This window comes from Myodes glareolus, chromosome 25 (assembly GCF_982192425.1).
Source record: "Myodes glareolus chromosome 25, mMyoGla1.1, whole genome shotgun sequence".
NCBI lineage: Eukaryota > Metazoa > Chordata > Mammalia > Rodentia > Cricetidae > Myodes > Myodes glareolus.
In genome coordinates this window covers 30,891,733-30,919,565 of record NC_142050.1, presented here as the reverse complement: position 1 = coordinate 30,919,565, position 27,833 = coordinate 30,891,733, and the positions used below count along the sequence as shown (strand labels likewise).

General features: G+C 41.6%; 1 protein-coding gene across 1 annotated transcript in view; it reads left to right on the top strand.

Annotated features, from left to right (window-relative positions):
- The window catches only part of Chchd3 (coiled-coil-helix-coiled-coil-helix domain containing 3), a 273,254-nt gene that overhangs the window by 13,892 nt on the left and 231,529 nt on the right, over positions 1-27,833 (top strand). Inside the window, exon 2 of the mRNA XM_085683560.2 lies at positions 743-830. Coding sequence (XP_085539686.1) covers positions 743-830 — 88 coding nt within the window. The remainder of the gene's footprint in view (positions 1-742; positions 831-27,833) is intronic.

The following is a 27,833-nucleotide window of genomic DNA, read 5'->3' as shown; positions in this document are numbered from 1 at the left end:
TGTGCTGGAGTGGTCCCCAGATCCTCTGGCCTGCAACCTACTTGATTTCTCCACTTAGAGGTCTAGTGGTGGGAACCCCATTTCACATCCACACTTAATGTGGTTTCTTTGCCCTGTCACTTTCTCTTCCTGAGTTCTGTTCATCTCCCTACAGCCCGACTGGATGCACAGACCATTATGTTTCTGTAGACTTCCATTACAGGCTGCTGCAGTCGGGTAGCTCCTTTCATGGCATTCTTAAGAGCTTTGTCTCTTTATTCCACTTCTCTTGTAGCAGCTTGATGGTTATGAATCCTCTAAGTCTAGCCTATTGTTGGAACAGAATTTGTGCCTAATCAAAGCTGTTGAAAGCAAAGGAAGCGAGAGAGAGAAAAGGAAGGAGTGAGCTGAGGTCAGTTAATACATACATATATACATACATGTGCATTTGGTAAATATTTACTGAATAAATACTGAGGGAGTTTTGGTAGTTGATATTTACTCCAGGATTATAACTTGGTGCGTCCCACAAATCAAGAACTGTTATTTGCAGTGGGCACTTAGTGCATGAGAAGAAATAGGGGAGCAGTGCTGTGGGTGTGACTTGAAATTTTAAAACTGGTTTTGCTTGTGCAGTTCTGCATTTGTGTGAGTCTAATTGAGTAGGCCATTCGTTATGCAGGATGATGCAGATGTGGGATTACTTGGATGTTACTGTATTGTCTTTTGTTTCTGTCTCATCATTCAGATGTTTCTTTTGCAGCTTTCAGAAAATGTGATCGACCGGATGAAGGAGTCCTCTCCGTCTGGCTCTAAGTCTCAGCGGTATTCCAGTGTCTATGGTGCTTCAGGTATGGTGACATTCTTATTTTAGGGATTCTCATTAAAAAACCCTCAGTAGGGAAAGGTGACTTAGGCAGCTGCCCTTTGTCTTTTGGTGTTTGGATGTTCAGCATTTTACGGTGAGTGTTAGAAATCAGTATCAAGAGTTTCTTCTAAAGTGTTTGACTCTGCTGTTAGGTGCACTTTGTGAACTTTCATTTTGCTCATCCAACTCCTAAACCCTCTGCTAAGCTTCATCAGAATGCCATTTCACACCTTTTGTGTGAACTAGTTTGATAGTAGGAATATTAGAGATTAAAGTAAATATTTATTATTATTATTTTTTTTAAAGACAATCCTTAGGGGGAAAAGAACTCCTGAAATTAGAAAATACTCATTTATTGCTTCTGAATTATTAAATATCTCAAATATTTTTGTTTTCTAGTAATTTTTAAGCTTGTACAAAAGATTTAGTTTGTTAGTTTGTTGCTTTAAGCCTCATCATGCATAGGTCTTCATGGATGAGAGTGAGCTAAAGAGATCCAGTACTTTTCCTCTTCCTCACCTTCCTGGAGCTCCACCTTAGTGCTCACGTAACAGATGATTACCAAGAGCCTGCTGCATGACCAGCTCGGCTCTTGTCTCCTCTGGAGACAGAACCCAGCTTATGCTGGGAAGGTAGGAAGGTGCTCTCCCCCTGGACTGCATCCCTAGCCCTTTCCTGCTTTGTTCTTGATACCGCCCCAGATGGTGACTGGACGTGCCATTGGTTGTGAAATGCCAAGAAGGACAGTGTGGGAGTGATTACTTTTGGACCAAGGGTTTTTGTTTATTTGAAAGGGCTTTTTTGGCTACAGGTTGTAAAAGTGAGAAAGATGAGCTGTTGGGTACTTGCCGCTGGTGGTGGTGGTGGGGCAGTTGTGACCCTCAAACTGACCATTAAGTTGGCAAATATAACTTGAGTTTCTGATACCAGGCTTACTCTGGAACAATTTTTGTCTTTCAAAGCTTCTTGTTTAGTAGGATTGTTGAACAGTCTTATGGTTAATTAACACAGATAAAGGCAATCATATATCCAACTTAATACAGCCCATAAATTCCATTTATTCTACAAACCTGATGCTTTACCCCATCTTTTCCAGGATAGAGTAACCAAACCCTCAACTGGAGCTGCATTTTTGTTTTCTATTTTCCTTACTCTTTACATCCAGCCATTGTCTGATCTTGTCAACGGTGTAAATGCATTTGAATGCATCCTCTCAGGCCCATCTCTACTGCCACCACCCAGTTAGCTGTCATCTCTTTTGTCCCTGCACAGACCCTCTATGTTGTGCCTTATACATAGTGGCCTTCATGTTTTCAGGAAAAATATGAATCAGTTGATGTCGTGGCCCAGGTGGTTCTCTGGAATGTGTTCTGCTGTGAGTGGAGTATTTCCTGTGGCCTGAGATATACCATGACTGGCCCCTGTCCCCTTTTCAGTATTAATGTTTCATCATTTCTTCTCCCCCCCCCCCCATGCTCTGCCTGCTCACTGTGACAAACTCATGGGCCTGTCTTTGTCTCTTCACGGGGAAGTTCCCAGGCCCTAGGGTAGTGTCTGCTTCTCAGTGCGTGCTGACTACTGACTGTTCAGTTCATTTAGGAAGATTCTCTTACAGATTTTGAAAGTAACTACTTTCGATCATTCTGGGATCCAATTCTAAAAATTTAGGCAACATTTACTGAATGCCTGCATTACAAATAATGAAGCCTTTTGAGTTGTTTCAAGGAGTTTAGATTTTATGTAGATATAACTAAATCCTTAATAAGACTATAAAGAAAGTTGAGGCAGACATTTAAAAAAAACCCTAGAAGATGTTGAAATTAATGTTAAATATTTTGATTTAAGAATAAATTTTGATTTATGAATATTTTTAAATTTGGAGCTTGTTCTAAAATTGGATTGGTTCTCCTTTGTTGAGGTAGACAGTGATGGAATAATGATGGAATGGTAAGAAATGATATTATTTTGTAGGAGTTGTGCTAAATCTTTATCTCTTACCTGACCTCCTCCTTACACCCTCCGTGAAGGAACTGTTACTGGTGCGCTGTATGCAGAAGGAAGCCGAGCTCAGAGTGATCACTATTTTGCCCAGAGTCACACAGCTGGTGAGCAACAGAGCTGAGAGTTAAGCTTATCTGTGTGACTGCACAGTAAAAGCCACTGTGTTTTATGACAGCTTGCATGACCTCATGTTCATTTGTAGAAGAGAAATTCGCAGGACAGAAGGAGCTGCCTTAGCTCTTCTGCTGAACGTAGAGAACCCTCTGTTTCTGAGGGCTTGCTGGTTCTTCAAGCTTTGTACTGTCTCGCTGTAGGAGTGGAAAGGTTTTCCTGTTGAAGTTGGCTTTTTTAAAAATTAATTTGTGTGCTTGTGTGCATATATGTGTATACATACTGTGTGTCATAGTATGCATGTGAAGGTCAGAGGACAACATTGTGAAATTGTTTGTTTCACTTGGATTCTGGGGACCAAACTCAGGTGGCCAGGCTTGCATGGCAAGTACCTTTACCTGCTGAGCCATCTTGCTGGCCCTTGGGTTGACACTGTCCCTTTGACTGACATTTTGATAGTGTTCAGAGTTGGCTGTAATATTCCTTAAAAAATGCTGGTGTGACCTCGGCAGGCTCGCAGACCAGCCGCTAGTCCGGCAAGGACAGCTGTGGGTCCCTGCAAGATCCCCAGGGGCCATGTGAACAGGTGGCGAGCTCACAGAGCAGCGGGAGTGCGTCCTGGGAGAGCGGCTGGCTGTGGGCAGGTAGGCACATGGCAGGCAGGTAGGAGACAGAGACATGGACATGTAGAATGAGATTGAAATATTTATTCAGGGGGTTATGGAGGAAAAGGGGAGGAGGGCAGAGAGAGAAAGGGAGAGGGAGAAGGAGAGGGAGAGAAAGAAAGACAGAAACAGAGAAAAAGGGAGAGAGAAAGACAGAAACACATGTGCACACGCCAAGAGAGAGAAAAGAAAGAGACCAAGATGACAACGAGAGGTCAGAAGTCGCTGGGAGTGGGCGTGGCTTGTCCCTTAAAGGGACCAGAGATCAAAAGGAATAACAGGCTGGCTGACTTCTGTGACTGCCCATGCCATGTATTGTTGGGGAATATTATTTTCAGGTGTGTGACTTTTGTTTGTATTGCCTTTGTTTAACTCTGTGAAGCTGTGTTACTATGCCCGTCTAAAACACCTGATGGTCCTAATAAAGAGATGAATGGCCAGTAGCGAGGCCGGAGCAAGGATAGGGGGACTAGTAGGCAGAGAGCATAAATAGAAGGGGAACTCTGGGAGGAAAAGAACGGAGCAAGAGAGCCAGGAGGGAAGGACATCAGGGGCCAGCCACCCAGCTGCACAGCCACCCAGCCAGCCAGCCAGTCACGGAGTAAGAAGTAAGGTACACAGAAATAGAGAAAGATAGAAGCCCAGAGGTGAAAGGTAGTTGGGATAATTTAAGATAAGTAAACTGGCAAGAAAAAAACCAAGCTAAGGCCAGACATTCATAACTAAGAATAAATCTCCATGTGTGATTTATTTGGGAGCTGGTTGGCAGGTCCCCACAAAAGCCAAAAGAGTAAAACATCACTATGACCTGCGGAGCCAGGCGTGGATGCCGTGATAAGCTTGACTTTCTTGAGGAATCTGTCTGTTCCTATGCCAGGTTTGACATGACTGCAGACATTGTTCATGCTCAGCTGTGACCATCCTGGGCACTGAAGACTTAGACTATCACCTTAGAATATGAGTTGGTGGTCAGATTAGTTCTCACTGAAGAGTAGCTGCTTCTTACCTTTGACATTAAAAATTACATAAAAACTAAAATTAAAAGGATATATAATAAAAATCTGTTTTTCATTGGTCACATTCCATGTTCACTAACTGCATGTGGCTAGTATCTGTCATGTGGGGTGATGCAGGTGTAGACCAATTCTAGCCTGCAGGAAGCTCGGCCGTGTGGATCTAGCCCGGGCCTCTCCAGAGCTGGGCATGTATCAGGTGCTCTAGTGATGTGACTGAGGCTGTGTGGCCAGATGGCTCTGTGTATGCTGGTGGCTTGTGACGCTAACTCTGTTCCTTCCACATCACTCATCCTAGGACTGTCAGTAATGAGACTCTGGGGACAGTCTGTGGAGGTGTAGTATCTTTACAGCAGCTTTGGACACAGCTTCGCAGCAGGTGTGGTGCTCTTCATACTTGGAGCAGTCAGATCACTTCTCTACTCCATGATAGAAAAAAAGACCTAGTAAGGCTATGATGTGGTTTCCCTCCTTTCAACTTAAGCCGAAAGGAGAGCTACTAGCATTAGCATGATATTTTGAAGTGATCTTGCCTTTATGTTAAGAAAACAATTAGGCTAGGTGGTGGTGGCGCACGCCTTTAATCCCATCACTCGGGAGGCAGAGGCAGGTGGATCTCTGTCAGTTCCTAGCCAGCCTGGTCTACAGGGCAAATTCTAGGACAGGTTACAAAGCTACAGAGAAACCCTGCCTTGAAAAACCAAAAAAGAAAAAAAAAAGAAAACAGACCATGATTGTGTAAATTAGCAAACATTGGTTCTTAAAATTTAAAAAATATGCTGTTAGAAGTTCTAATCTCAAAATTTATGTTCTCTTCCAAGTTTCTCTCTTTGAGGTTTTAGCCAGTGCACTGTAATAGAGCTCTTATTATTCATAATTCAGATGTGCTATGAAATAATTTTTCAAGTCTACAAAAGTGTATAGATGGAAACGTCACCAGCTTTTTCTGCATTTTCAGTGTAAATTATATATAAATGTGAACTGAATTTTTAATATTTATTAAAATGCTTTCTTTCTTCCAGGACTTATTAATACCATCCCTAGGCTATTCACTTATGTGAATATAGGGCAGTGTATTTGATGGCCTGGGAATCAGAGGATTTCTGACTATAAGAACTAAGGTTCCTCATATGTATATGTACACACACACAGACATGCACACAAACACACACATACAGTTTGGAGAATATAATTTATGCTCTCCAAAAGTAAGCTTTTTTCTTTTTAAAGTTTATTGAAACTTTTTTTTTTTTTTTTTTTTTTTTGAGAAGCCTTGAACCAGATCAATGACTCGTTGCAGCAAGTATTTGCATGTAAAGCTGTTTGGGCAAAATAATATACTTTGTGACATGCAGCAGATTGCAGGGCCACTTTAATGAATGAATATGCTCTAAAGAACTTAACCGTGTCCTTTCTGCCTCGGCTCCTTTGTTCCATTATCACAACTATGTTGACTTGCTTTTATACCAGCTAATTTTTTCTTAGGTGGACAGAGGGGGTGTCATTGTGTACAGCTACATACTTACCTTTTTTTTTTTAACATCTTGCATCTTTTGATCTTAAAAATCAATGCTGGCTATTGGCCTTTCCCCCCTTCATCTTGATCCTTTAGTTTTGCTGGCCTGTGGTGAGGTCAGACCGCTCATGTTCGACCCTAAGAAACTGTCTCCAGATCAATATGAGAAAATCAAACAGGAAATGGTATTAGGAGGCTGTTTATTGGTTTCCTAAGCCACTGGGAACCTGATGAAAATGATAAATCCGGGGTGGGGGGAGACAAATAAGCTCATTCTTATTATTATCTTCACTGTGCAAGTTTCTCTGTAAATTTCTTGTCATTGTGAAAAATAGGAAAGATTTGCCGATTTGTGTTAAGCGTATTGCTGAGATCACTAAGTATTTGGCAGCCTTAACAAATTGCAGGAAACCAATTTGAGCAGGAAATAGCACAGCCCAAACTAAGCAGCCAATTTAGGGAAATAGATTCATCTATATGTTGTATGTATTTTTCTCCCAGAATCTGGCCCTTCTGGTTATTTTTAAACGGCTCTTTAAGGTTCATCTAGACACAGCACTGTAGGGAGAGTTCAAAGTCAACAAGTCCTGCTTATTCCTTGGACTGGTGTTTTCATGTCTGAGTGAAGAAGGTACATTGTCTTAGATCGCCTTCGGTCACATGTGAAACTTTGTGGATGCCAGTATCCTAATCTGTATTTTTTGCATTACTGTAATGGATGATTTGCCTGGCGTTTCCAAAGCATTAAATCTAATTTCTAATGAGCACATCCTGCTCCTGAAAGACGATCTGTAACAGCCCATGTTTAATGAATGATGAAGAAAGCTCATGGTTAGCTTCTTTTGTGAATAGGTATTGGCATGGCAGTGATCTTGGATGTCAAAGAACAGTTTGGTCAAGTCACATTTAGCGGGATGGTGTTGTGCAGTATTTTTGAGTAAAGGAACCAATATGTAAGTGAGGTAGAGTGTGTACAAAAGTCTGGAAGGCACTTTAGGAAATGAAAGAAGCAGGCCAGAAGCTTGGCTTGCTGTGAAGGGATGTGGGCTTGAGGTGAGGCAGACCTCGAGAAAGGGATCTGAGGGGTGTTAATGTGGCGGATACTCCCTAGAGAGTCAGTGCATAGACCAGATCAATTCTGATAAGGTTTCCTGGGGCCTAACCAGACGTTAAAGAGTTTCTTCTTATCCTCTGAGGTCTCAGCAGCTACTGAGAAGTTCCATCTAATTTTAGGATGCAAGACTAGAAAATTGCATTAGTTGCTTCCTTCGTGTACAACCAGATGTTAATAACGCTTTTATGGTTAAAAATAAAGTGCTGATTTTTTTCATTGATATTTTTACATTTAACAAATCTGAGTGGTAAGAATACGTATATTCTACCATTGCACAAAATAAGACCGTTTTCCTTTTAAGTGAAAAAATTTTAAGCATTTTTATTTATCCTTATTTGGCACTGTAAGGAACAAGAAAAAATAAAATGTTCTCAGCTGTGAGGTCGTGTGGCACTGTAGGTTCTAGCAGATGAGTTTTTTGAGCCGGTGAAGTGAGATGTTAAGATGGTGTGATGGTTTGAATGAAAGGGGCCCCCATAGGCTCATGTGTTTGAATGTGGACTCCTTGTTGGAGGAGATGTGCAACTGGGGGTGGGCTTTGAAGTTTCAAAAGACCGTACCAGGCCCAGTCTCGCTTGTTTTCACTGCCTGCAACTTGTGGATCAGATGTGAGCTCTCAACTACTGCCCCGATGCCATGCTTGCCTGCCTGCTGCTGCCATGCTCCTGGCAGTGATGGTCATGGGCTGCTAACCCTCTGAAACTGTAAGCAAACACCCAATTAAGAGCTTCCTTTTATCAGTCGCCTCAGTGGTGGTGTTTCTTCACAGCAGTAGAAGAGTAACCAAGACAAGTTGTTTCTTGGCAGCGCAGGGAAAGGATGAGTTGGAACCAGCTTGGGAAGGGAAGCCATTTTATTTTAACTTGATGATAAGGCTGCATGACTGGGCAGTGGAGATTCACCGCTCAGCCCTTATCTTCTCCTCTGGATCACTTTACTTGGTGTCATCTGACTCAGTACTCCTGGCTTTACATCTTCTTCTAAGAAACCAACAAAAGTTTGAAATCTCTTTTCATGAGCATTACAAGAAGGATTTAGGCTTTTTTGTATAACAACCAATTCCTGGCAAGGAAGCTTATGTTTTAGGGCAGTCTGGGCATAGTGAAGAGGGGCCACACACACAGCAGGTGCAGCGCCAGAGGGAAGGCGTTACAGAGAAAAAGCTTAGCACTTTCCGGACTATCCCCAAGTCACATTTTGCAGTAGTCCCTGCCAGTGGGCAGTTCTGCCTAATGACTTCTTGTTAGTGGATTAAATGCTGACTCTGTTGCTGTTTAGTAAGTTTTTGGGATTACTACCTAGTGACCACCTCTGTAATTTACCACACGGATGTGCTTACGAATGGTCTGCCTGGCTTGCTGAGACGCAGCAGAAGCTCGGGAGGTGCCTGCATGTGAGGATTTGAGCAGGAGGAATGCCGAGGTGCTACTTGCCCTTAGTCTACGCGTTCAAGACTAGGACAAAAGAAGCTATTTTAACAGAACACCCTATTTTTGTTACAGTAGATTTTTGGATACTAACTTGAAAGTGATTTTAAGATTGTGTTGTATTTTCTCAGAACTATGGGTAAAACAAACAAATAAATCATGGTTATTATTAGAGGCAAAAACTGTAAGTAGGAATTTGTAATCCTGTGTCAAGATTTATAAAATGCAAGACAATGTCTATATAAACTACTCTGATGGAGTACAGAGAATAAAGACATGCCAATATATAGAAATACTATTTTTGACTTAAATTTTATATGCCAGTTGTAAAATAAGTGTCTAATTAGCAATCTTACTGCCTTTCTTGGGATTTGACAGATTTTATAGGGCTTCATTGGGATAGCCCAGATCTCTTAAAACTCTTCCCCGAGAGAGCTTCAAATGTGCATTTTCCTATTGCTTGTGGAGATATTCAGAATCAATTCATTGACTTTCCAGCTGTCAGCCAAATAATAGGTTATTGTTGTTAATGGTGATGTTTTCTTTTTACAAAACATTTTAGGAAGTAAGGCCTGACACAGCATTTTATTTCTTCCTGTTCCCCTCTCCTGTTCCTCTGGTTCATCCATTACTCTGTATTGGACCTTCTCCCCACTATGTGGGAACATTAAGTGTTTGAAAGTTCTTTTTAAACCTGCCTACACCTAGGGCTTCTTGACACTTTGTTGACAGCTGTCACTGTACTGGAGGGCCTTGCAAGGCCTTGGGAACCTAGTGGATAGAAAGGATTATCAAACATTCCCAAGGAGTGGCTGTGATGTGCTTGAGACAGTTTCCTGGTTCCCGAGTGAGCGGATAATTGATAGATGTGCTCTAGTTAACCAGCAGCAGATGACCAGAGCTTGAAATTCCTTGGTTGCAGGGAAGCATTGGCAGCACTTTGGTTACTGGTGTGTTTTGTGTGGTGCCGAAGTACAAGGTCTCTGGAAGGTAAAGTGCACTCATGCTGGCGGGAGCATTTCCGCCCTTTGTCACACTGGGCGTGTTGTCGCTCTTACTCTAGGTGTCTTTGCTGTGTGCCACCATCACTATCATGGGGACACCCTGCCTCCTCTGCGTTTGCTTAGAAGTTCTCTAGAGTTTTATGGTTTTCCTTATGGCGTCACTACCCTCGAAGGACCATAGTCATTTCTCCCTACTTTGTTCAGACCATCTTGTGCTTGGGGTCTCTGCCTTCAGCCTTACATTTCTCAGTCCATAGTCCCAGCAATCTTTCATTACAATAAGACCAATTATGCCTTGACTGAAGATATGGGAGGCTCCGCCTTCCTCTTGGGAGGCCATCTAAATCTCTTTCAGTTACCATGGTCCTGCAATAATCTGTTGCCTGCGTTAGTTTCCTCTGTCATCTCCCAGACCCTCCTCTGTCATGCCTAACTTTTTTGTGTATAACCAGAATTGAAGTCCTGAGTGTCCCTGAACTTGTCCTTTTGAGGACATGGCCCATGTTATTCTTTTCTGTCTCTATTTCCCAACTGGCTAGCCCTGTCCCACCCCAGTTTCCTTTCTACCCATGTTTATCAGGAGGACTTCTATACACTGTTTTAGCTTTCTTTCCGGAAAAAAATCACCCTGTGAGTGATCCCTGTCTGGTAGCCTGGGTCTGCTGTGGCCCCACAGTGACCTGCTGCACGTTTCCTGTGTAGGAAGTCATATACAGTCCCCTAATCGTTCTTTACCTGACTCCTTCAGTGACCACAGCTCCCTTTTCTCTGTTCTCTCAGGCCCTCCTTGAGGGCACTGACTTCTGGGTCTCCTTGGCTTCGATGTTGACAGTCTCTTTGCTAAGCTCAGTAGCAGCTGCAGAACTGTGTTTACTTTAGGTAAACACGGACCTGTTGGGCCTGTGCTTGTACTAACAGGCATAGAAGAAAGTCTCAGAGGGTTGGCATATTTCTCATCTTGCCAGTGTGGACTGCTTGAACAGAGGCTTTTAATTTCATTTTAATGAATTAATTATTTTTGTTTTCCATGCATTAGTGTTTTGTTGCCTGCATGTGTGTCTTTGTTAGGGTTCTGGATCCACTGGAATGGAGTTAGAGACAGTTGTGAACTGGGAACAGTTGTCATGTGGGTGCTGGGAATTCAACCTAGGTCCTCTGGAAGATCAGTCAATGCTTTTAACCACTCATCCATTTCTCTTGCCCCTAACAGATGGTTTTTTTTTTTTTAACATTTCCTTTTGGTTCACAAATTTTACTTACCCTGTCATGTTTACTTCATTTTCATTACAGTTGCACACTGGTGTGTGTCCTTACCTCTTGCTCGTTATCAGCCTTTGAGAGCAGCGACTGTTCGCTGCTCATCATCTGTTTTCTCAGCTACAGGGACCGCAGTGCCCGGTGTTCAGTAGCAGTTTGTAGAACGAACGGGCTGAAGCAAACCGGAAAGTGCAGCCTGCTGTGTAAGTACCTGTGTTACCTAGAGTCAAGGAGGAAAGGGGCCTTTTCTTTGAATTGGTTCTGGTGGGGATGGGTGTGAGGATCTTCCCTGTGCTTGGGATGATATACACATTCTTCTAGTCTCAGCTGTGCAGATCCAAGGACTCCCTGGAGGGAAGTGGCAGGAATGGAGCTTGGTGTGGCGATTCTGTCTCACTCCTTAGTCATTGGTTTAGTTAGGAAAGGAGGTACTCATTAGCACAGACTTGCCAAAGTTCAGAAGGGTCTCGGTCAGTGTGGTGGTTTTTGGGTTCTTAGCCCTCAGCGGATATTACAGTCTACTTTTCGCCTGCATAGCTTCTTTGCTGCTGGGATTGTGTCTTTGGCTAGGTTAGTGCGGCTGGCCTAGATAGAGTTCAGTAGCTTTGGTTGTCTTCTTTGTTGGGGCCAGGTTCCCATTTTCTGTTGAAACTTTGGGACCTTAAGATTTAAGTTTCCTTATACCATACCTTTGTGTGGGGCTTTACCTCAGTTTCTGCCCTCTCCTGAAACCCCTGGCCTTGACTCTTGAGGCCTTGGATTTCTGGTGCCCTGAGTCACAGCTGGATGGAAGACTGCCTTTTGCTTCTCAAGCCGGCACACAGAAGCTAGTCAGACTGACTCTCCTGTGTATTTGAACACATGAACATCTAAGTGCCAAACAAAGAACTCTAAGGGTTTGGTTTAACACGTATGGGCTTTCACCATTGCTTCCCATCGTGTCTCCCTACCACATGCTGTACTGCAGCAGTTTGGTTTCATCCACTGTTTTGTTTTGGTAGGTACATTTAATTTACCAGGTGTGAGTAGTCTTGCTGTTGACGTAATGGCTATGTAATGACTTTAAAAATAGGATAAGATGTTGATTGCTGTAGCCTGTTGTTTTTCAGGATTGACTTGAGGTAGACCTGATAGTCCTGATAGAATACAGAAATCAATTATTGTATTCAGGATTATTTTGATTTAAATCAAAAGTATTAATGCAGAATTTGATTTTAGCAACTTCCTAAAAACATTTTCATTGTTTTGTCATATTGCCAGCTAGGTTATAGGTGCTGACAATTACCTTGTCTGAAGATTTGTACAAATTTACTTTTTGTTTATTTAATTCCACGTAGCCCTTGCTAGCTTCAAACATCCTATGTAGCTGTGGCTGACCCTGAACTTCTAATTTTCCTGCCTCAGTCTCCCAAGTACTGGGATTATAGACATACATGGCCAGATCCAGCTTTCAACAAATTGTTTAACAAAGTAGCATAAAAGTTTTAGTGAACTGTTTTCACCAGCCCTGAGCATATTCTCCGTGGAACTTGGCTGGACTCTGTGTGCATGCTTGCAGCCATTGTGATGGTAGTATCACTTCTTAAAGCCATGGTGATGGTAGTACCACTCCTTGAAGTCATGGTGATGGTAGTACCACTCCTTAAAGCCATGGTGATGGTAGTACCACTCCTTGAAGTCATGGTGATGGTAGTACCACTCCTTGTAGCCATGGTGATGGTAGTACCACTCCTTAAACTCATGGTGATGGTAGTATCACTCCTTGCAGCCATGGTGATGGTAGTACCACTCCTTGTAGCCATGGTGATGGTAGTACCACTTCTTGTAGCCATAGTGATGGTAGTACCACTCCTTGCAGCCATGGTGATGGTAGTACCACTCCTTGTAGCCATGGGGATGGTAGTACCACTTCTTGTAGCCATGGTGATGGTAGTACCACTCCTTGCAGCCATGGTGATGGTAGTACCACTCCTTGTAGCCATGGTGATGGTAGTACCACTCCTTAAAGCCATGGTGATGGTAGTACTACTCTTTGAAGTCATGGTGATGGTAGTACCACTCCTTAAAGCCATGGTGATGGTAGTATCACCCCTTGCAGCCACGGTGATGGTAGTACCACTCCTTAAAGCCACGGTGATGGTAGTACCACTCCTTGGAATCTTCCATCCATGAAAGCAAGTGAGCCTGCCCAGCAGCTTTTGTGTAATTATGTAGGACAATATGAACACACTGAGTATAGTTTGTTTTATGGACCATGTTGACGTCTCTGTAACTCCCATGGGATTGAAGCCATAAGCTGTATTTGTGATACCTTTTAAAGACTTTGCTAAAAATGTTGCTTTAATAATTCTATTTCAGAAGCATTTTAGCTTGATTATTGTAAAAGTATGGGAAGTCCTCTTCATGATTATTCTTTGACCTTTGGCATACTTTATTAGTTTTTTAATAAAGAAAAACAGTGTATAATTAAAAATACTTTTTAATGCCTGATAAGCATTATACATATACTTTCTCTAATTATTTTTTCCTGTCCTAAACATGGTATCTCTCCACTGATGTGGCCTTTGTTTAATAGCTTTATTCATCTTTTTGTGATAATGGTAAAGGAAAACTTTTAAAAATGGAATTTTAAAAACTACTGTTTAATTACTCACTAGGGTTTTTAGGACTTTGACTGAAACTTTTTGAGATCATATTATATTTTGATTGAAAGCTCTTCTGTTCTTTCCAGTCTGGCGACACTGAACTGCCAGAGACCTCCTGGCACTGCTACTCAGACCTACAGCATCTTTTCTGATGTACTTTGAGGCTAAGTAGGCCCGGGCGCAGAGACCCATAGGTGGAGTCATCCCCTTGGTTGCTGATTGCCATGAAGTGAGATTGTGTCAGTAGGACCACTGAGGAAAGGAGCCCAAGCCTTCAAATGGGGAACAAACGGCGGCAGTCGATTCACCTCTGAATAGAGGAGTGTGGCATGTGTTTAGTGTTCAGAGAGCCTTTGCCACTTAGTAGTCTTAATAGTTGTGTGATCTTGGGCAGGTTGTCTCATTTTCCTTCAGGGTAAAATGGAGAGACTAATGCCATCTTCACATGGTTGTCATAGAGACTAAATGAGATAACGTGCAGTTGTTGAAGTATAGCAGGAGATCAATAGAAGGCTCTTTTCCCCTGTGTTAGTACAGGAACCAGGGCTACAGCTTCCCTGCCACCCTTTACCAGCTCTAGGTTGACCCTTGTCAGAGTGAATGGCTTTCTTCTTCCTACCCCTTTACCTTTCGCTGGTTTTCTGTACCTTGTTCCAGCCAACATTTATTTAGTCCTGGCTGTGTCAGATACTGTGGTAATACATGCTGGGCTTTAGAGATGAATAGAGCAGAATGCTGCAGTGTGAATCATAATGGAGAAACGGAGCACAGAGGATGAATCAAGGACTGACGTCCTGGAGAAGGCAGAGTATAGATTTCACAAAGGAGATGGTGATGTTGTCTCTGAGTGTTCAAGGTTGAATAGGAGTTTGAAGTCAGATTAAGTTGTTTTTGGTGGTAGAGGATGGAGGTGAGCAAGAGGAGCATTAGTGGGTGAAGAACTGGGAGGAGCAGTGTTTGGAATCAAAAAGGGGTTGGTAACTTTTGGGAATTGCAACTACTACGGCTTTTTGAAATGCAGATGCCTAGTGGGAGAGGAGGTTATGAGGAGTGTATTCAATTTACAGTGAAGCTAAGGAGTGCATTCCCTCCTGTAGGCCATGCTGCTATCTCACAGATGTCTCTGTCTCAGACCCAGAGAGAGACAGACACAGAGTCAGACAGACAGACAGACACAGAGGGGGGGCAAGAACATGAAGGTTGCTTTATTGGTATGTTTCTTGATTCTATTTGCCTTCTAAATTCAGGGTTATGGTATTGTTTTATGTCTTAGAAATTCTATGGCTGTGATAAAAAAAAGTAACCAAAAATACCTCGGGGAGGAAAGGGTTTATTTTATGTTATAGCTTGTAGTCCAGCTTCCAGGAACTCAAGGCAAGAACCTAGAGGTAGGGAGTGATGCAGAGACCACTGAGGAGTGCTGCTTACTGGCTTGCTCTCTATGGCCTGTGCAGCTTGCTTTTTTGTACCACTTATGACACCTATCTAGGAATAATACACCAATAATAGGATGTGCTCTCTCACATAGATCATTAATCGACATACCTCACAGGCTTGCCCACAGACCAGTCTGGTGGAGCCATTTTAAGTTGGTATAAAACTAACCAACACAGGTATTTTGCATGATCTTTGGGCTTTCAATCCTTTCTACTAATTTATGCCTGTGCTAGTATTTTTGTTGGACATGAAGCTCCTGGTGCAGGCAGAGTACATACCTGACTTAGGTTTTCCTGTGACCAAAGCAGATGGTGTTCAAAAACCATGCCAATGGGAAGAATGAATGGAAGTCCTAATTAACTACTCCAGCTTCTTCAAAGTAGACATTAATTGTTATTATAGTGTTTGCTATTATTTTACAGGGTTGGAGGTTGAGCCTAAGATCTTATGTATGCTAGGCAAGAAATCCAAGTGTCTTATTAAAAAGAATTAGCCTAGACCTAATAGCATGAGCTTTGGGCTATTGCCAAACCTCCCAAGATGTTGAGTCCTTGCATTGACCTATTTTCTGTCATAGGTGAGCTGTAGTAAACAATGTTTTTAGTACTAACACAGTTGGGCATATTTGAGCAGTGTATTTTTATTTTTCAAGTGTTGATGTTTGTTATTTTACAGAGACAATAGTGTTGGCAATAGGAATCTCCCTGTCACCTTCAGCATAAGCAGCAGGTGTCATTTTTTTAGATAGTTGATCGGGTCTTCTCATTAACAGGCACTTTACAAGTATTTCATATAGCAGCGTCTATGAAGCTATGGTTAATAAAACACGTGTCCTCAGGTAAACCGTGTAATGTGGTTTTCCTGCTTTTCCCCCATATTGTAGGGATTGGTAGTTTCTTTTTTGATGGAAAAACAGGAGCACCTATGCTGGTTTGCTCACTCATGCAAAATTTAGTCTTTTTGAAAAATGAACAAAGATCGTAGTGGAAAAGTATTCATCATGCAGTCTATCTATGTGAAACTGTGCATGTATTCATCATCAAATAAATAAAGCAGTTATTTCCTGATACTTTATCACCAGAGTGCCATTTATACACACACACACACACACACACACACACACACACACACACAGAGTTTTTCTTTATCATATGATTGTCAACTCTCTTGAAAATTAGGCTTCAGATTAATGTCTTGGGCAGCTGATATCATCTGGTTGACCCTGATGTAGGGGTAGTAGAGTGGATATTTCTCTCTGTAGATCTGACTGTAATGGCCAGTGTATTATGTTTGGAGTCTCCCAGTTTACACTGCAAGTAGATGAGTTTGCTTAGTGTTTTTCCTGGGCCTGAATCAGTGGCTTTTTCCGGGCCTATGTGAGAAGACTTACTGGATAAATGGAAGCATGAACTGGTATTTTGTGGAACATTCTTTCAGTTGTCTCAGATTCCTTGGCCCCCTTGTGTGTGACCCACACTCCTAAGGGTTTCTCAGAGATACTAGTTAAGGCATTATTCACCCAGCACACTTTTTGGAAAGAAGGAGCATGGAGATGACGTGTCTGAGCCTGAATGTTTGTCTCTGTTCCTCGTTTTATGTGTTAGGTCCAAATGAGATGGGCCACTGCTAATTATAGCCTAATCAACATTGGACAAACAGACTCAGGATGCTTTTCCCCATAGAAGAAAGAAGCTTAAATAATATTAGAATAATTCTCTAGGGTTATAATGGATTTGTTGGGTAATGACAAGGTAAATACCATTTGCTTTTCTTCCTGCCCTTTGTTTTTTTGTTTTGTTTTGTTTTGTTTTTTTCTTTTGACAGGGTTTCTCTGTGTAACAGTCCTGGCAGCCCTGGAACTTGCTTTGTAGACCAGGCTGGCCTTGAACTCCCAGAGAGCCAGCCATTTCTCTTTTTAATAATGAATGTAACAAATGACATATCAAAATACAGTGTTTTCTCATACTTTACAGTTAAGGTTAGTTCCCTCTTTGCTCAAATTTTCTCTGTGCCTTGTGAAAGGGCTTGAAATACCATCTTTGGATTCCAACATTTGGGTACAGACATGCGCATATACACACAAATGTAGGTGTGTATATCTGTTACCAAAGATGACCTGCTCATCACAGAGAACTTAAAATCAATGTCTTAACAACTGAGTACTCACAGAGGCTAGAAAACCAGGCTTCTTCCTTCCTGAGTTGTTTTCCTCTGCACGGGTGCATGTGACCTGGAAAGTGAGGAATTGTACTGGTTTGATTTATTAATTTGTAAATTTTGGTTGCCTTTTGTTATTTGTATCTACATTTTCTAAGTAGTACGTTCTGTTTACTTCAGGCGTATTAGCTACTGCCTTTCACCTCGCTGGACGTGTAGCAAGAGGGGCTTTGTACATTTGCAGAGCTACTTTGACACTGTGTCAGGTCACTTTTCAAGGAGAGGCCAGATTTCTGTGTGTTGAATGGTGAGCACAGGTAGGGCCATATGTTGCTGTGAGGAGTTTGGGCATTGTGTTCAGCCAGTCTTGAATCACAGTGGATTTTGTTTCTGTAAAGTAGAGCAGTCCAGATCCTTAGGCTGATCTAATGCCTGGAAACCAAAACGTGCTATCTGATCACTGATGGAAATGCTTTTGCCTTACTGGATGATCAGTGAACCATTTTCTTGAATACATTGTTTCTCCAGACCACGTGGTGAGGTGGACTGTCAGCTCTATGCTTTCTTGCATCTGTCTAGGTAGAAGAACTGTTTTTTCATTGAGTCCTGATAACACAGCTACATTTTTAAATGAATGGCCAAGTTTTCATCTATGTATATTTATTATTAGAGTCACCTATACTTACAATATCCACTTTATAATACATATCTGTGAACCTTTATTAAGTAAGGATTTTAAGTTTGCCTTCAGTCTGAAATACATTTTTATCTTCACTTATATGTTCTGTATATTTATAATTTCTATATACAAATGTGTGATGTATATGCCCATATTTATAAAGAAAAAATAGATACATAGGATCAAAGTGCACACATACATTTAAAATTTATTATTATTATTATATCCTGACTGCTGCTTTTCGTCCCTCCTCTTTTGCCAGTCCCCTCCTCTTCCTCTCTGCCTCCCTATCCACTCCTCTCTTTTTCTCTCCAGAAAAGGGCAGGCCTCCCATAGATATCGTCAAAATACGGAATATCAAGTTATGGGAAGACTAGTGACCTCCTTTCGTAGTAAGGCTGAATGAAGCAACCCAGTATGAGGGATAGAGTCCCAAAAGCAGGCCAAAGCATCAGAAGACAGCCCCTGCTCCCACTGTTAGGAGTCCCACAAGAAGATCAAGCTACACACTGTAGCATATATGTAGAGGGTCTAGGTCAGTCCCTTGAAGCCTCCCTGGTTGTTGGTTCAGTATCCGTGGTCTTCTGTGAGCCCAGGTTAGGTGATTCTGTGGGATTTCTTGTGGTGTCCTTGACCCTTCTTGCTCTTGCAATCCTTCCTTCCTCCCCATCTTCAGCAGGATTCCCTGAGTTCTGCCTAATGTTTGGCTGTGGGTGTCTGCATCTGTTTCCATCAGTTACTGGGTGAAGCCTCTCTGATGACAGTTGGGCTACGCACCAATCTATGAGTGTAGCAGAATATCATTAGAGATAATTTCATTGACTTTTCTCCCCTATTTTTTTTTTGGGGGGGGGGGATTTGCCGTGTTTGGTTCTATCCTAGGTCTCTGGGCTGTCCAGCCTCTGGGTCCTGGCCCTCCAGGCAGTGTCAGGGATGGGTTCCCTCTCATGGCATGGGTCTCAGGCTGAACCAGTCATTGGCTACTCCCATAATTCTGCACCACCTTTACCCCAGCACATCTTGTAGGAGGACCATTTAGAGGTCGAAGGTTATCGGACTGGGTTGGTATCCCAACCTGTACACTGGAAGTCTTGCCTGATTACAGGAGATGGCCAGTTCAGGCCTCATATCCCCCATTGCTAGGAGTCTTAGTCAGAGTCACCCTTGTACATTCCTGGAGTTTACAGTGCACCAGTTTTCTAGCTTGTTGCTGTGATGCCCCCAGTTCCAGTTGTCTCCTCCAGTACTCTCTCTCTCTCTGTCCTCCCCGACCTGACCTCCCCGCCATGTCTGTTCTATTTCCCCTTCCCAGAGAGATCCAAGCTTCCCTCTTGAGCTCTTCTTGTTCCTTAGCCTCTTAGGGTCTGTGGATTGTAGCATGGGTCTCCTTTCAGATAATATCCACTTATGAGTGAATGCACACCATGTTTGTCTTTTTGAGTTACCTCACTTAGGATGTTGTTTTTCCAGTTCCACCTATTTGCCTGCAAATTTCATGACATTATATTTTTTGATAGCTGAATAATACTCATTCCACTGTGTAAATGTATCACATTGTCTTTGTCCATTATTCTGTTGAAGGACTTTTAGTTTGTGTTCAGTTTCTGGCTATTCTGAAGAGAGCTGCTATGAACATAGTTGAGGAAGTGTCCTTGTGGTATGATGGAATGTCCTTTGGGTATATACCCAGGAGTGGTATAGCTGGGTCTTGAGGTAGATTGATTCCCAATTTTCTGAGATAGCTCTATATTGATTTCCAAAGTGACTGTACAAGTCTGCATTGCCACCAGCAATGGAGGAGGCACACATTCATTTTTAAAGATCAGTTATTTTAAAATCGATGTATTTTTTCTTTCAATTTGTATATGATGCTTAGAATAACTTGGCCAGTAGAAAAATGATATTGGCAGCTTCTAGACTTAAAAGATTCACTCCAAAATAAAGATACATTTATTATCCCTCTTGATTCCCAGGTTAAGAAATGACATGTTAGAATGTTTATGCCCCCTACTGGACCTGGCACATGTTATTCACTTTATAAAAACCAGATCAAGAGTAAAACCGAATACTTAATGCTAAGCATATCATGTCTCATTAGAAAAAGAATAGTTAAGGCATACCTATGCTGTTTGATTCTTGAGGGTAAACATTAAAATTCACTTTGATTTAAAATTGCTAACCCTACACTTTTCAATTATTTGTGTTTCTTAAGACTTTCCTCAGTTCTTTGCCTCGCTGTCCCCTAAAGGTAAAATGATGAAACTGGGGTTTGGTACTTTATTCCTTTTCGCCTTCTGTATTCTAGCTCCTCTCAGGCAATTTGTTTTAATGAGGGTGACTGGGGCTCATGGGAGTTTCCCTTCTCCATCCCTGATGACTGGTAGATAGGGCAGAGATAGACTCTGAAATCAGAATGCCAAAAAATGCAACCTTGGCTGGCTTGCAGCACACATGTGAACTGAAAAAGATTTGTTTTACTGGTGCATCCCCTCCCAGTGAGTCAGGACCTCTTCTCAGTTGTCAGGGGCAATAGCTTAAGTGTATGTGCTTGCTTCTGTTCTAAAATCCACCTCTATTCCTTCTTTTGTCAGTTGGGTAGGGAGCAAACACTTGAAAGCATTTCTTCTAGTTTGAGAATTGTTATTTCTTTTCTTAATTTCTTTTTTATTTTTATTTTATTTTATGTTTTTTTTGAATTGTTATTTCTTAATTCTGTTTTCTGTCTGCCTCACCTGTATTTCCAGAGATACTGAGTAACTCAGATGGGCTTTGGAAGGAAGCTTTAGCGAGAAGGATCGATCCATCCTGCACTTTTACTTACTCACTACTTGACAGGGCCGTTGTATTCCCCACACTCTGTAGCATACAAGAAGAGTGTGGCCTTGCTTTCCGGGTGCTTATTGGGTAAGAGCTAAAGACTTGATGTCGTTGTGATTTTTCCCTATTCCTGTCATTCTAGGGAGGAGGGTGAAGACTGTGTGTGTCTCCAGTAATCATCCCTGGATTTCCCTGTTCAAAATTGCTCTGTAAAAATCTCATTGTGGACATATATTTTGTAGACCCGTCTCGTACTCTAACCATATCCTCGTTTTTCTCTTTGTTATTATTACCAGCATGCAACAGTCTTTTCCCACTTACTGCAAATAGCTTGCAAAGCCTGGTGGCCTCAGCTTTTGTTATAATTTTTTTTTGTTTGTTTGTTTCCTATGAGGCTGTAGAAGAAGATCTCCTGGTATCTGAAAACACTATAGTTTAAATTCAGCCTGTGAGTTGGATAGCACTTGCCATGATCCAGAGAGGGTTGTAAGCATGTCACCATTTGGTTAACATGTTGCATGGAGGCTTTATCTCTACTGTGGTGTTGGGGGAAGAGAGGGTAGAATCTTTAAGTGTTGGAGTCTGGTGGGAAGTAGTTGGATCATTGAGGGTGCTGCCATGGAAGGAATTGAAGTAATTATCACAGGACTCTGGCTGTTCTTGGGAACACATTGTTACAGAAGAACAAGCCTGGCCCTTCTCAAGCTGACTCTGACTTTCTGATGTTGTAGGATCTGTGTCTTGTGTGTGTTCCCACCATGAGGTCCTTACCTTAGTTGAGTTAGTGGATGGTACTGTGCCCTTGAACCTCCAGACCTGTGTGCTAAATACAGCTCTTGTGAATACCTATGTATATACTTCATTGTAGTAACTGCAAATATACAGTCTTTTTTTTTTCTTCTAGTACTTTTTTCTGTTGATTTCAGTTTTGCTGACTACTTTCTCCATCTGTTGACTTTTTCCTCCTGCACTCTTATCAGGGAACTTATAAAATCTGAAAAATGAGCATTTATTCCAAAGGGATTGTCTGTAAGAATACTGGTCTCTTTAGGCTTGTATTCCCAACAGGGGTCTTAAACGACATTGTTTTAGAGAACACCTGCTGTTAAAATCACTAATGGAGGACATTTTAATTTCTATTAGCAAACAAGCTAGTAGAACAGTTATTTAAGTATTTTCTGTGAGTGTTGAGTTTTGTGATTTCTGGTGAGATCAGGCAGTGGGCTTTAGCCCCTGTGCTGCTTTGATGCTTGTGTTGTTACCTGCTGTGGTGATTAGGCGTTTGTATAGGTTAATGGTTTTTATTTGTAATCATATAGTGTTTAATTTATGCTCATAAAGGATTGCTGGTTAAAGTCTGGAAGCCTCTGGTACCTGACGCTGCCAAGCAGGCTAATGAGCGTTATAAAAAGGGTGATGGCTCTGAAAATTAACATAGGATGCTTTTCACTCTGCTGAAAGTTCGGTTAGCACAATGGGCTGTGTTTGCTGTGCTAATGGTAAGAAGAGACTGGTGCAGCAATTATGGTGCTCAGCTTTGCATTTTGTGTGTTGACTGGAGTAAGAGTTACCTTCCAAAATATTTGTAGTATCAAATGCTACCCTGATATCTAGTACTAAAATTGATTGATTTCCTTAAGTGCAAAATCTAGGAATTCTCAGAATTAGATCATGAGGATTTTGTCTATTTTTGTTGCATAATAGGTAAGACAATTTCATCTGTATTTTAAAATTAGCCCTCTATTGTTGGGAGCTATGAACCCCCCAGATCCTGAATTTCTGGTAAACAACTTGTAATGCTTGCAGCTGCTCTGAGCACGAGACCCTCAGGAGTTCCTGATAGCAGGGGAGTGGTTTCTGGTGGGTTTGGCTGGGGCGTGGCTATCAGTTATGGATCCCTATATAAGCGGCTTTGGTACACAATAAAGGGGGCATTCTGGCATCAAGGATGACCCGTGTCTCTGTCTGTGAGTCTTTGTGTGTTTCAATCTCCAGCCCCTTGTCCGGTTCACGAACTTTATGGTAGCACATAGAGCACAGATGGGCGTGGTGCACTACACTCTATATTGAAATTATCAGGGAAAATTTGTACCTGTGCTGACTATACGCAAGCCTTTCCTTTCTGTCAGTAATTCAGTGTGACACTGTCCGCACTATGTCCTCCACTCACAATGCGTGATACCTACAGTGATGGAGATGACCTAAGGTATAGGAGGGCAGGTATGATATGCAAATGAATTTAAACACCTATGGTGTCCTGAAGCTAACCTCTGCAATGCCAGGAAAGGACTCTGCTCTTGATCTTCGGCGAAACATGATGCCATTTTCCAATATGTTTCATAATAAATATGTACCAGCACATAGTAAATTTACCACAGTCATAGTATTACTGATTTCAAATCAGATGCTATTTTAGTTGTTTTTAAAGGCAGGGTCTTGTCTCACTCTATTTAGCTTTACCTGTTCAGGAACTTGTTAGGTAGACTAGTTTGGTCTTCACCTCAGAGATCCACCTGCCTCTGTCTCCTGAGTGCTGGGATTAAAAGTATGTACACAGTGCCCAACCAAAATCAGATTTAAGCTTAAAATCACTAATGACATGACATAAATTACAGATATTTTAAAAATTACTGAAGAGTTTCTGAAGATTGTATTACTATGAGAAAATGAATACACAGAAGTGTTGAGAAATGAAGTCAGTTGTCACAAATGGAATATGTCTCAGTTCTACCCCAGAACTGTTGTGTGGAAACAGTCGCTGGTGCTCACCAGTGCCAGCTCTGGATGCTGTGTGCACTTGGCCTGTTCCTGGGCCATTTCAGAGGTATTTGTCATGATGAATGTCACCTGACAGGGATGCTAAGCTGACCTCTTGCTAAGGTCAGGAGGATTTTAGGAGAGAGTTGGCGGGATTGTCTGGAGGCAGCTGGTAGGACGACTCACCTGGAGAGGCTGCTCTCCTGTTTAGGCCTTTTGAAATCTGTCACACGCAGCAAGGAGATTCACAGCAGTGTTTTTTTGTGGGTGCTTTTTAGAGGAAACTGGTACAGGACTTTTCTTTAGATATGGTTTGACTTACCCTCATAGGGTTTTTGCATTGGGATCTTGGTCACTATAGGTGATATTCAGGGGTGGGAGTTATGAGACCTTTAATAGAGGTTCTTGGGCCTTTGGGAAGCTGCCCTTGGAAGAGAGTAAATATCGGTTATGGGATCCCAGAGTCTCTCTGGTTTCTGTTTGGTGTGACCTCTTCCCACTTATTAATCTGCTGTTGTGATACCATCTATCTCTTGGGCCCCTGCAGGGACATTCAGTTTTGGATTTTTCAATTTTCAAAACTGAACTAACCAAACTTCCTTTCTTTGAAAAGCTAGCCTACCTAAGGTGTTTCATTATAGCAATGAGTGAACTAATCTAGATAGTTTGAGAGAATCTTAGAAATAATATGCAGGGTGATTAAGAGAAACATTTTTAAGATTATAAAAATATAGCTGTTGTTCATTAACAAATAGATGTATTTCAACTAAGTTTGCTGTTAAGTGAATATGCTTAAGTGGATTATAGCTCTCCATTTACATCTTTTGTAAAATTGGACAGGCTATATTGGGAAAAAAGGGCCCCTGGATATAATTTGCATTTATTAAGAATGTGGAAAGTCCGTCATTGCATGCATGCTTTGAATAATAGTTTTCTTACAGAACTTTATGCTGAAAACATTACCACTCCTGTCCCCTCTAATGTATTCATATTTTTGACTTTGTCCCAAAGCGGACTACTTCAGACCTAAGCTGATATTTGTTTTCAGTTGATGCTGAAATCTTCTCAGGGACTGTTAGCATACCAATGAAAGCATTGAATTGGTGAGATTTTTATTTGTTTGGTCTTTGGTGACCCTCAGAGTTTAGCAGTAGAACCTTGATTATCCGAAGTGAGTTGTTAATGGTCACAGCCTGCATAGGATGGTCCCAAATCACACTCAAACTTTGTGTGTGTGACTAGGATGGGTGGAGAAAGGAAAGAGTGAAGTGTCTTACAGTTCTTGTATTTCAAATTCTGCTGAGTGAAATTACAATAAAGGAAAACTTGAATAAAGAAGATTTTCATTGGCCTCTTGCTTCTATATGAGAAGAGAGGAGAAAAAAACCAACTAGAGCACTGATTGAGCTCTTCAAGTTGGCAGCAATTTTTCTGGTAGCTGAGACTTTTCTCCTTTAGAGTTAGCTTGCTCCCAAACTGTGGAGAATTAGTGAATTGATAGTCTGCATGATCACTTAACAGAAAGTATGGGGTGTAGCCTTGAAGACTCAGTGGAGTAGGAAGGCAGTCCAGCAGGTAAATTCCTGAGTGAATGCTGAAGGTCTGTGTACAGGATCTTGGAGAACACTCTTAGGATTGTCAGCTCTAGAACCTCCTTGAGGCTGACCTGGACTGTAGAAAAGAAGAAACTGTTCTCAGTACCAGTATCTTTCTGATTCTGACTGGATGCGATGAGGGCAGCCCCTCAAGCTCCTGCTACTGTTGCTTTCCCATTAGGATGGATGGTAGCTTCAGACTGTAAGCCAGAGTAGACCCTTTCTCCTGCTAGACGGTTTGTCGGGCTGTGCTATTACAGGAACAGGAAGAGATACAAAGATAGGTACTGTATATTTATGAGAAAAGTGTGCTGTGATCAGGGGCTAATATCAATCAGGTAATGTATTTCTCAACAATCCTATTGCATGGTGGCTATACCCATTTCTCAGATAAAGAAACAGTCACAGTGAGGCTAATATGGCGTACCGTACATCAGGGAGTCCTAGAGTTTGTCTTCTGTGGCAGCGACTGTGGTTTCAGGCGCCTTAGTGATTGTCTAGTTTTCTCTTGTGCATGCTGAGAGAGCTAATAAATTACTGGGGCCAGATTAGGTTTCTCCTCTGGGTCTCTTCCAGCTGAAATGGACTTGGGTGTGGCTGGAGGTTTAGCTGTTTCTCTTCCTCTGTCACATGGGTGTGAGACTGTCTTTCCAGTCTTCTAGGTCTAACAGAGGGAGGAGTAGTAGAACCTCACAGTTTCTGTTTGATTGTAGGGGATACCAGGGAGAATCCAATCCAGGCTCTGCTGTTGTAATGGAGACCCAGAACAACAGTGGGCAAAACCAAATTAGATACTCGTCTTTCATACCAACATTTTGTACACTTGGAAGTTCCTAACTGGAGCTTTGTTTCCATGTGCCTTCTTGCTCTGCAGGAGTAGAGCCTGTGCATAGGTTGTCTTGGAGCTGTGTGTACCATGCCCATTTTCATCATATTTGCTGAAAACTGGTTGGCAGGCTGTCCCCAAGTGCAGGTGAAGCTGAAAAAAACTCAGACTATTTTGACCAGTCTGTGCCCAACCAAAAGTAGTGACTGCAGGGACAGCAACAGCCTGCACTGGTTCTTGGGAGTCATAACTTTCTTTGGGTTTTTAGATGAGAGCAGAAGAGGCTGTAGTCACTGTTTATGTATTGGAAACGTTGACAATGCTGAGATATGTGCTCATTTCAGTGGGGAGCAGAGTGAGGGTGGAGCATTTTGGTTACAGAGATTCCATTTCTCATGTCTGCATTCCTGTTTGGATTTTCGTTTCTCCTGACATGTCATCATCGTATTTTCAGTTTATATCTACTTTAGTAGTATAAACTGTGTCAGAGGAGCCTTTGCTACTGCAAGAAGAGAATAATTTAGTTTGATTTTCCTTTAAATTCAAGGAAATCAGATGAAGATTAAAATCAAGATAAAGCTATTATCTCTCATTGTATCTTGTCATTTGTCATTGCTATCCTGTCTTGAAAACTTTGTGGAAAGCGATGATTTGTTTTGAGCTATAATTCCCACAAATAGGTATTCAAAATCTTTTCATCTTAGCCAGCTGATTACAGTGTGTGCATGGACTAAGTTCCATGAAGTTTGGTATGTTAAATAATAATAGCTTCACTAGAGACCCTCCAGGCTGGGAAACCCCAGTGAGGAGTTGTCAGATTCCATTTTCAGGAAGCAGAGCTAAAGTTTGATGCAGTGTTTTCTACCAAGTGTAAATCCAATCAGCTAGCGAAGTGCACTAAATGTTTTATTTTGTTAGTGGCCACAGAGAATATAAGGGCAAGTATAATATAGCTTACATTTATAGCATAGTTTTATTTATGTATTCTTTTTAAGCATGTCTATGAGGCATAAAGAACAAGTCTCTATGTTTGTTTCACAGCCAAAATAGAATTTTTTTTTGTTTGTTTGAGATTAGGTCTCAATATATATCCCTGACTGGCAAGGTATTTGCAGTATAGATCTACTTGCCTCTGCCTCCTGGATACTCTAATACTGATCTAACACTCTAATAGTATAATACTCTAGTACTAATTAAAGGTGTGTGCCATTACACCTGGTCAAAATGGACAATTTCTAGAAGGTTTAGAACACCCTGATATAGGGACTTTGTGTTAGTCACTCTATGGAGGTAGAGCAGTGGGTCTCAACCTTCCTAATGCTGTGACCCGTTAATACAATTCCTCATGTTGTGCTGATCCCCAACCATTTATAACTGTAATTTTGTTACTATTATGAATTGTACTGTAAATATCTGATGTGCAGATGATTTAAGTGACCCCTGTGAGAAGGTTTTGGTCAGCTCCTGCCATAGAGGTTTGCGCTGTTATATTGTGGGGTATTTGTTATGAAGTATGGAAAATACTGTCTGGTTTTCTTTTATTCCTTTATCTGGCTAGCTTAACCTCAGTTGATTGCTTAAGTCAGTGGCTGAGAATTTTCATCAGCTCTCCTTGGTAACATGCATCATTCATCATACAACAATGATTGGTGTTATCTATCGAAAAATCTCAGTAGAAGACAAAACTAAAATGCTACTTGAAAAGTTAGAGTGAAAAGACCATCTTTTGCTTTTCAAGAGCCCCTCTATTTCTGCCTATATTTAATATAGCCATTGAATATTCTTCTGAATGCTTGACTCTCATCATTTTCAATTATAGAGGAACTCTTCAGCAGATAACCGTTTGTGTGTGTTTCCAGAGAGCAGACGAGAGAGACTGTATGTTGTCAACTTGTGCTCCCCAGAAATTGGAAGAAGAAAAATGAAATGAAATGAAACTAAACCAAACCAAGCAGATTTGATAGT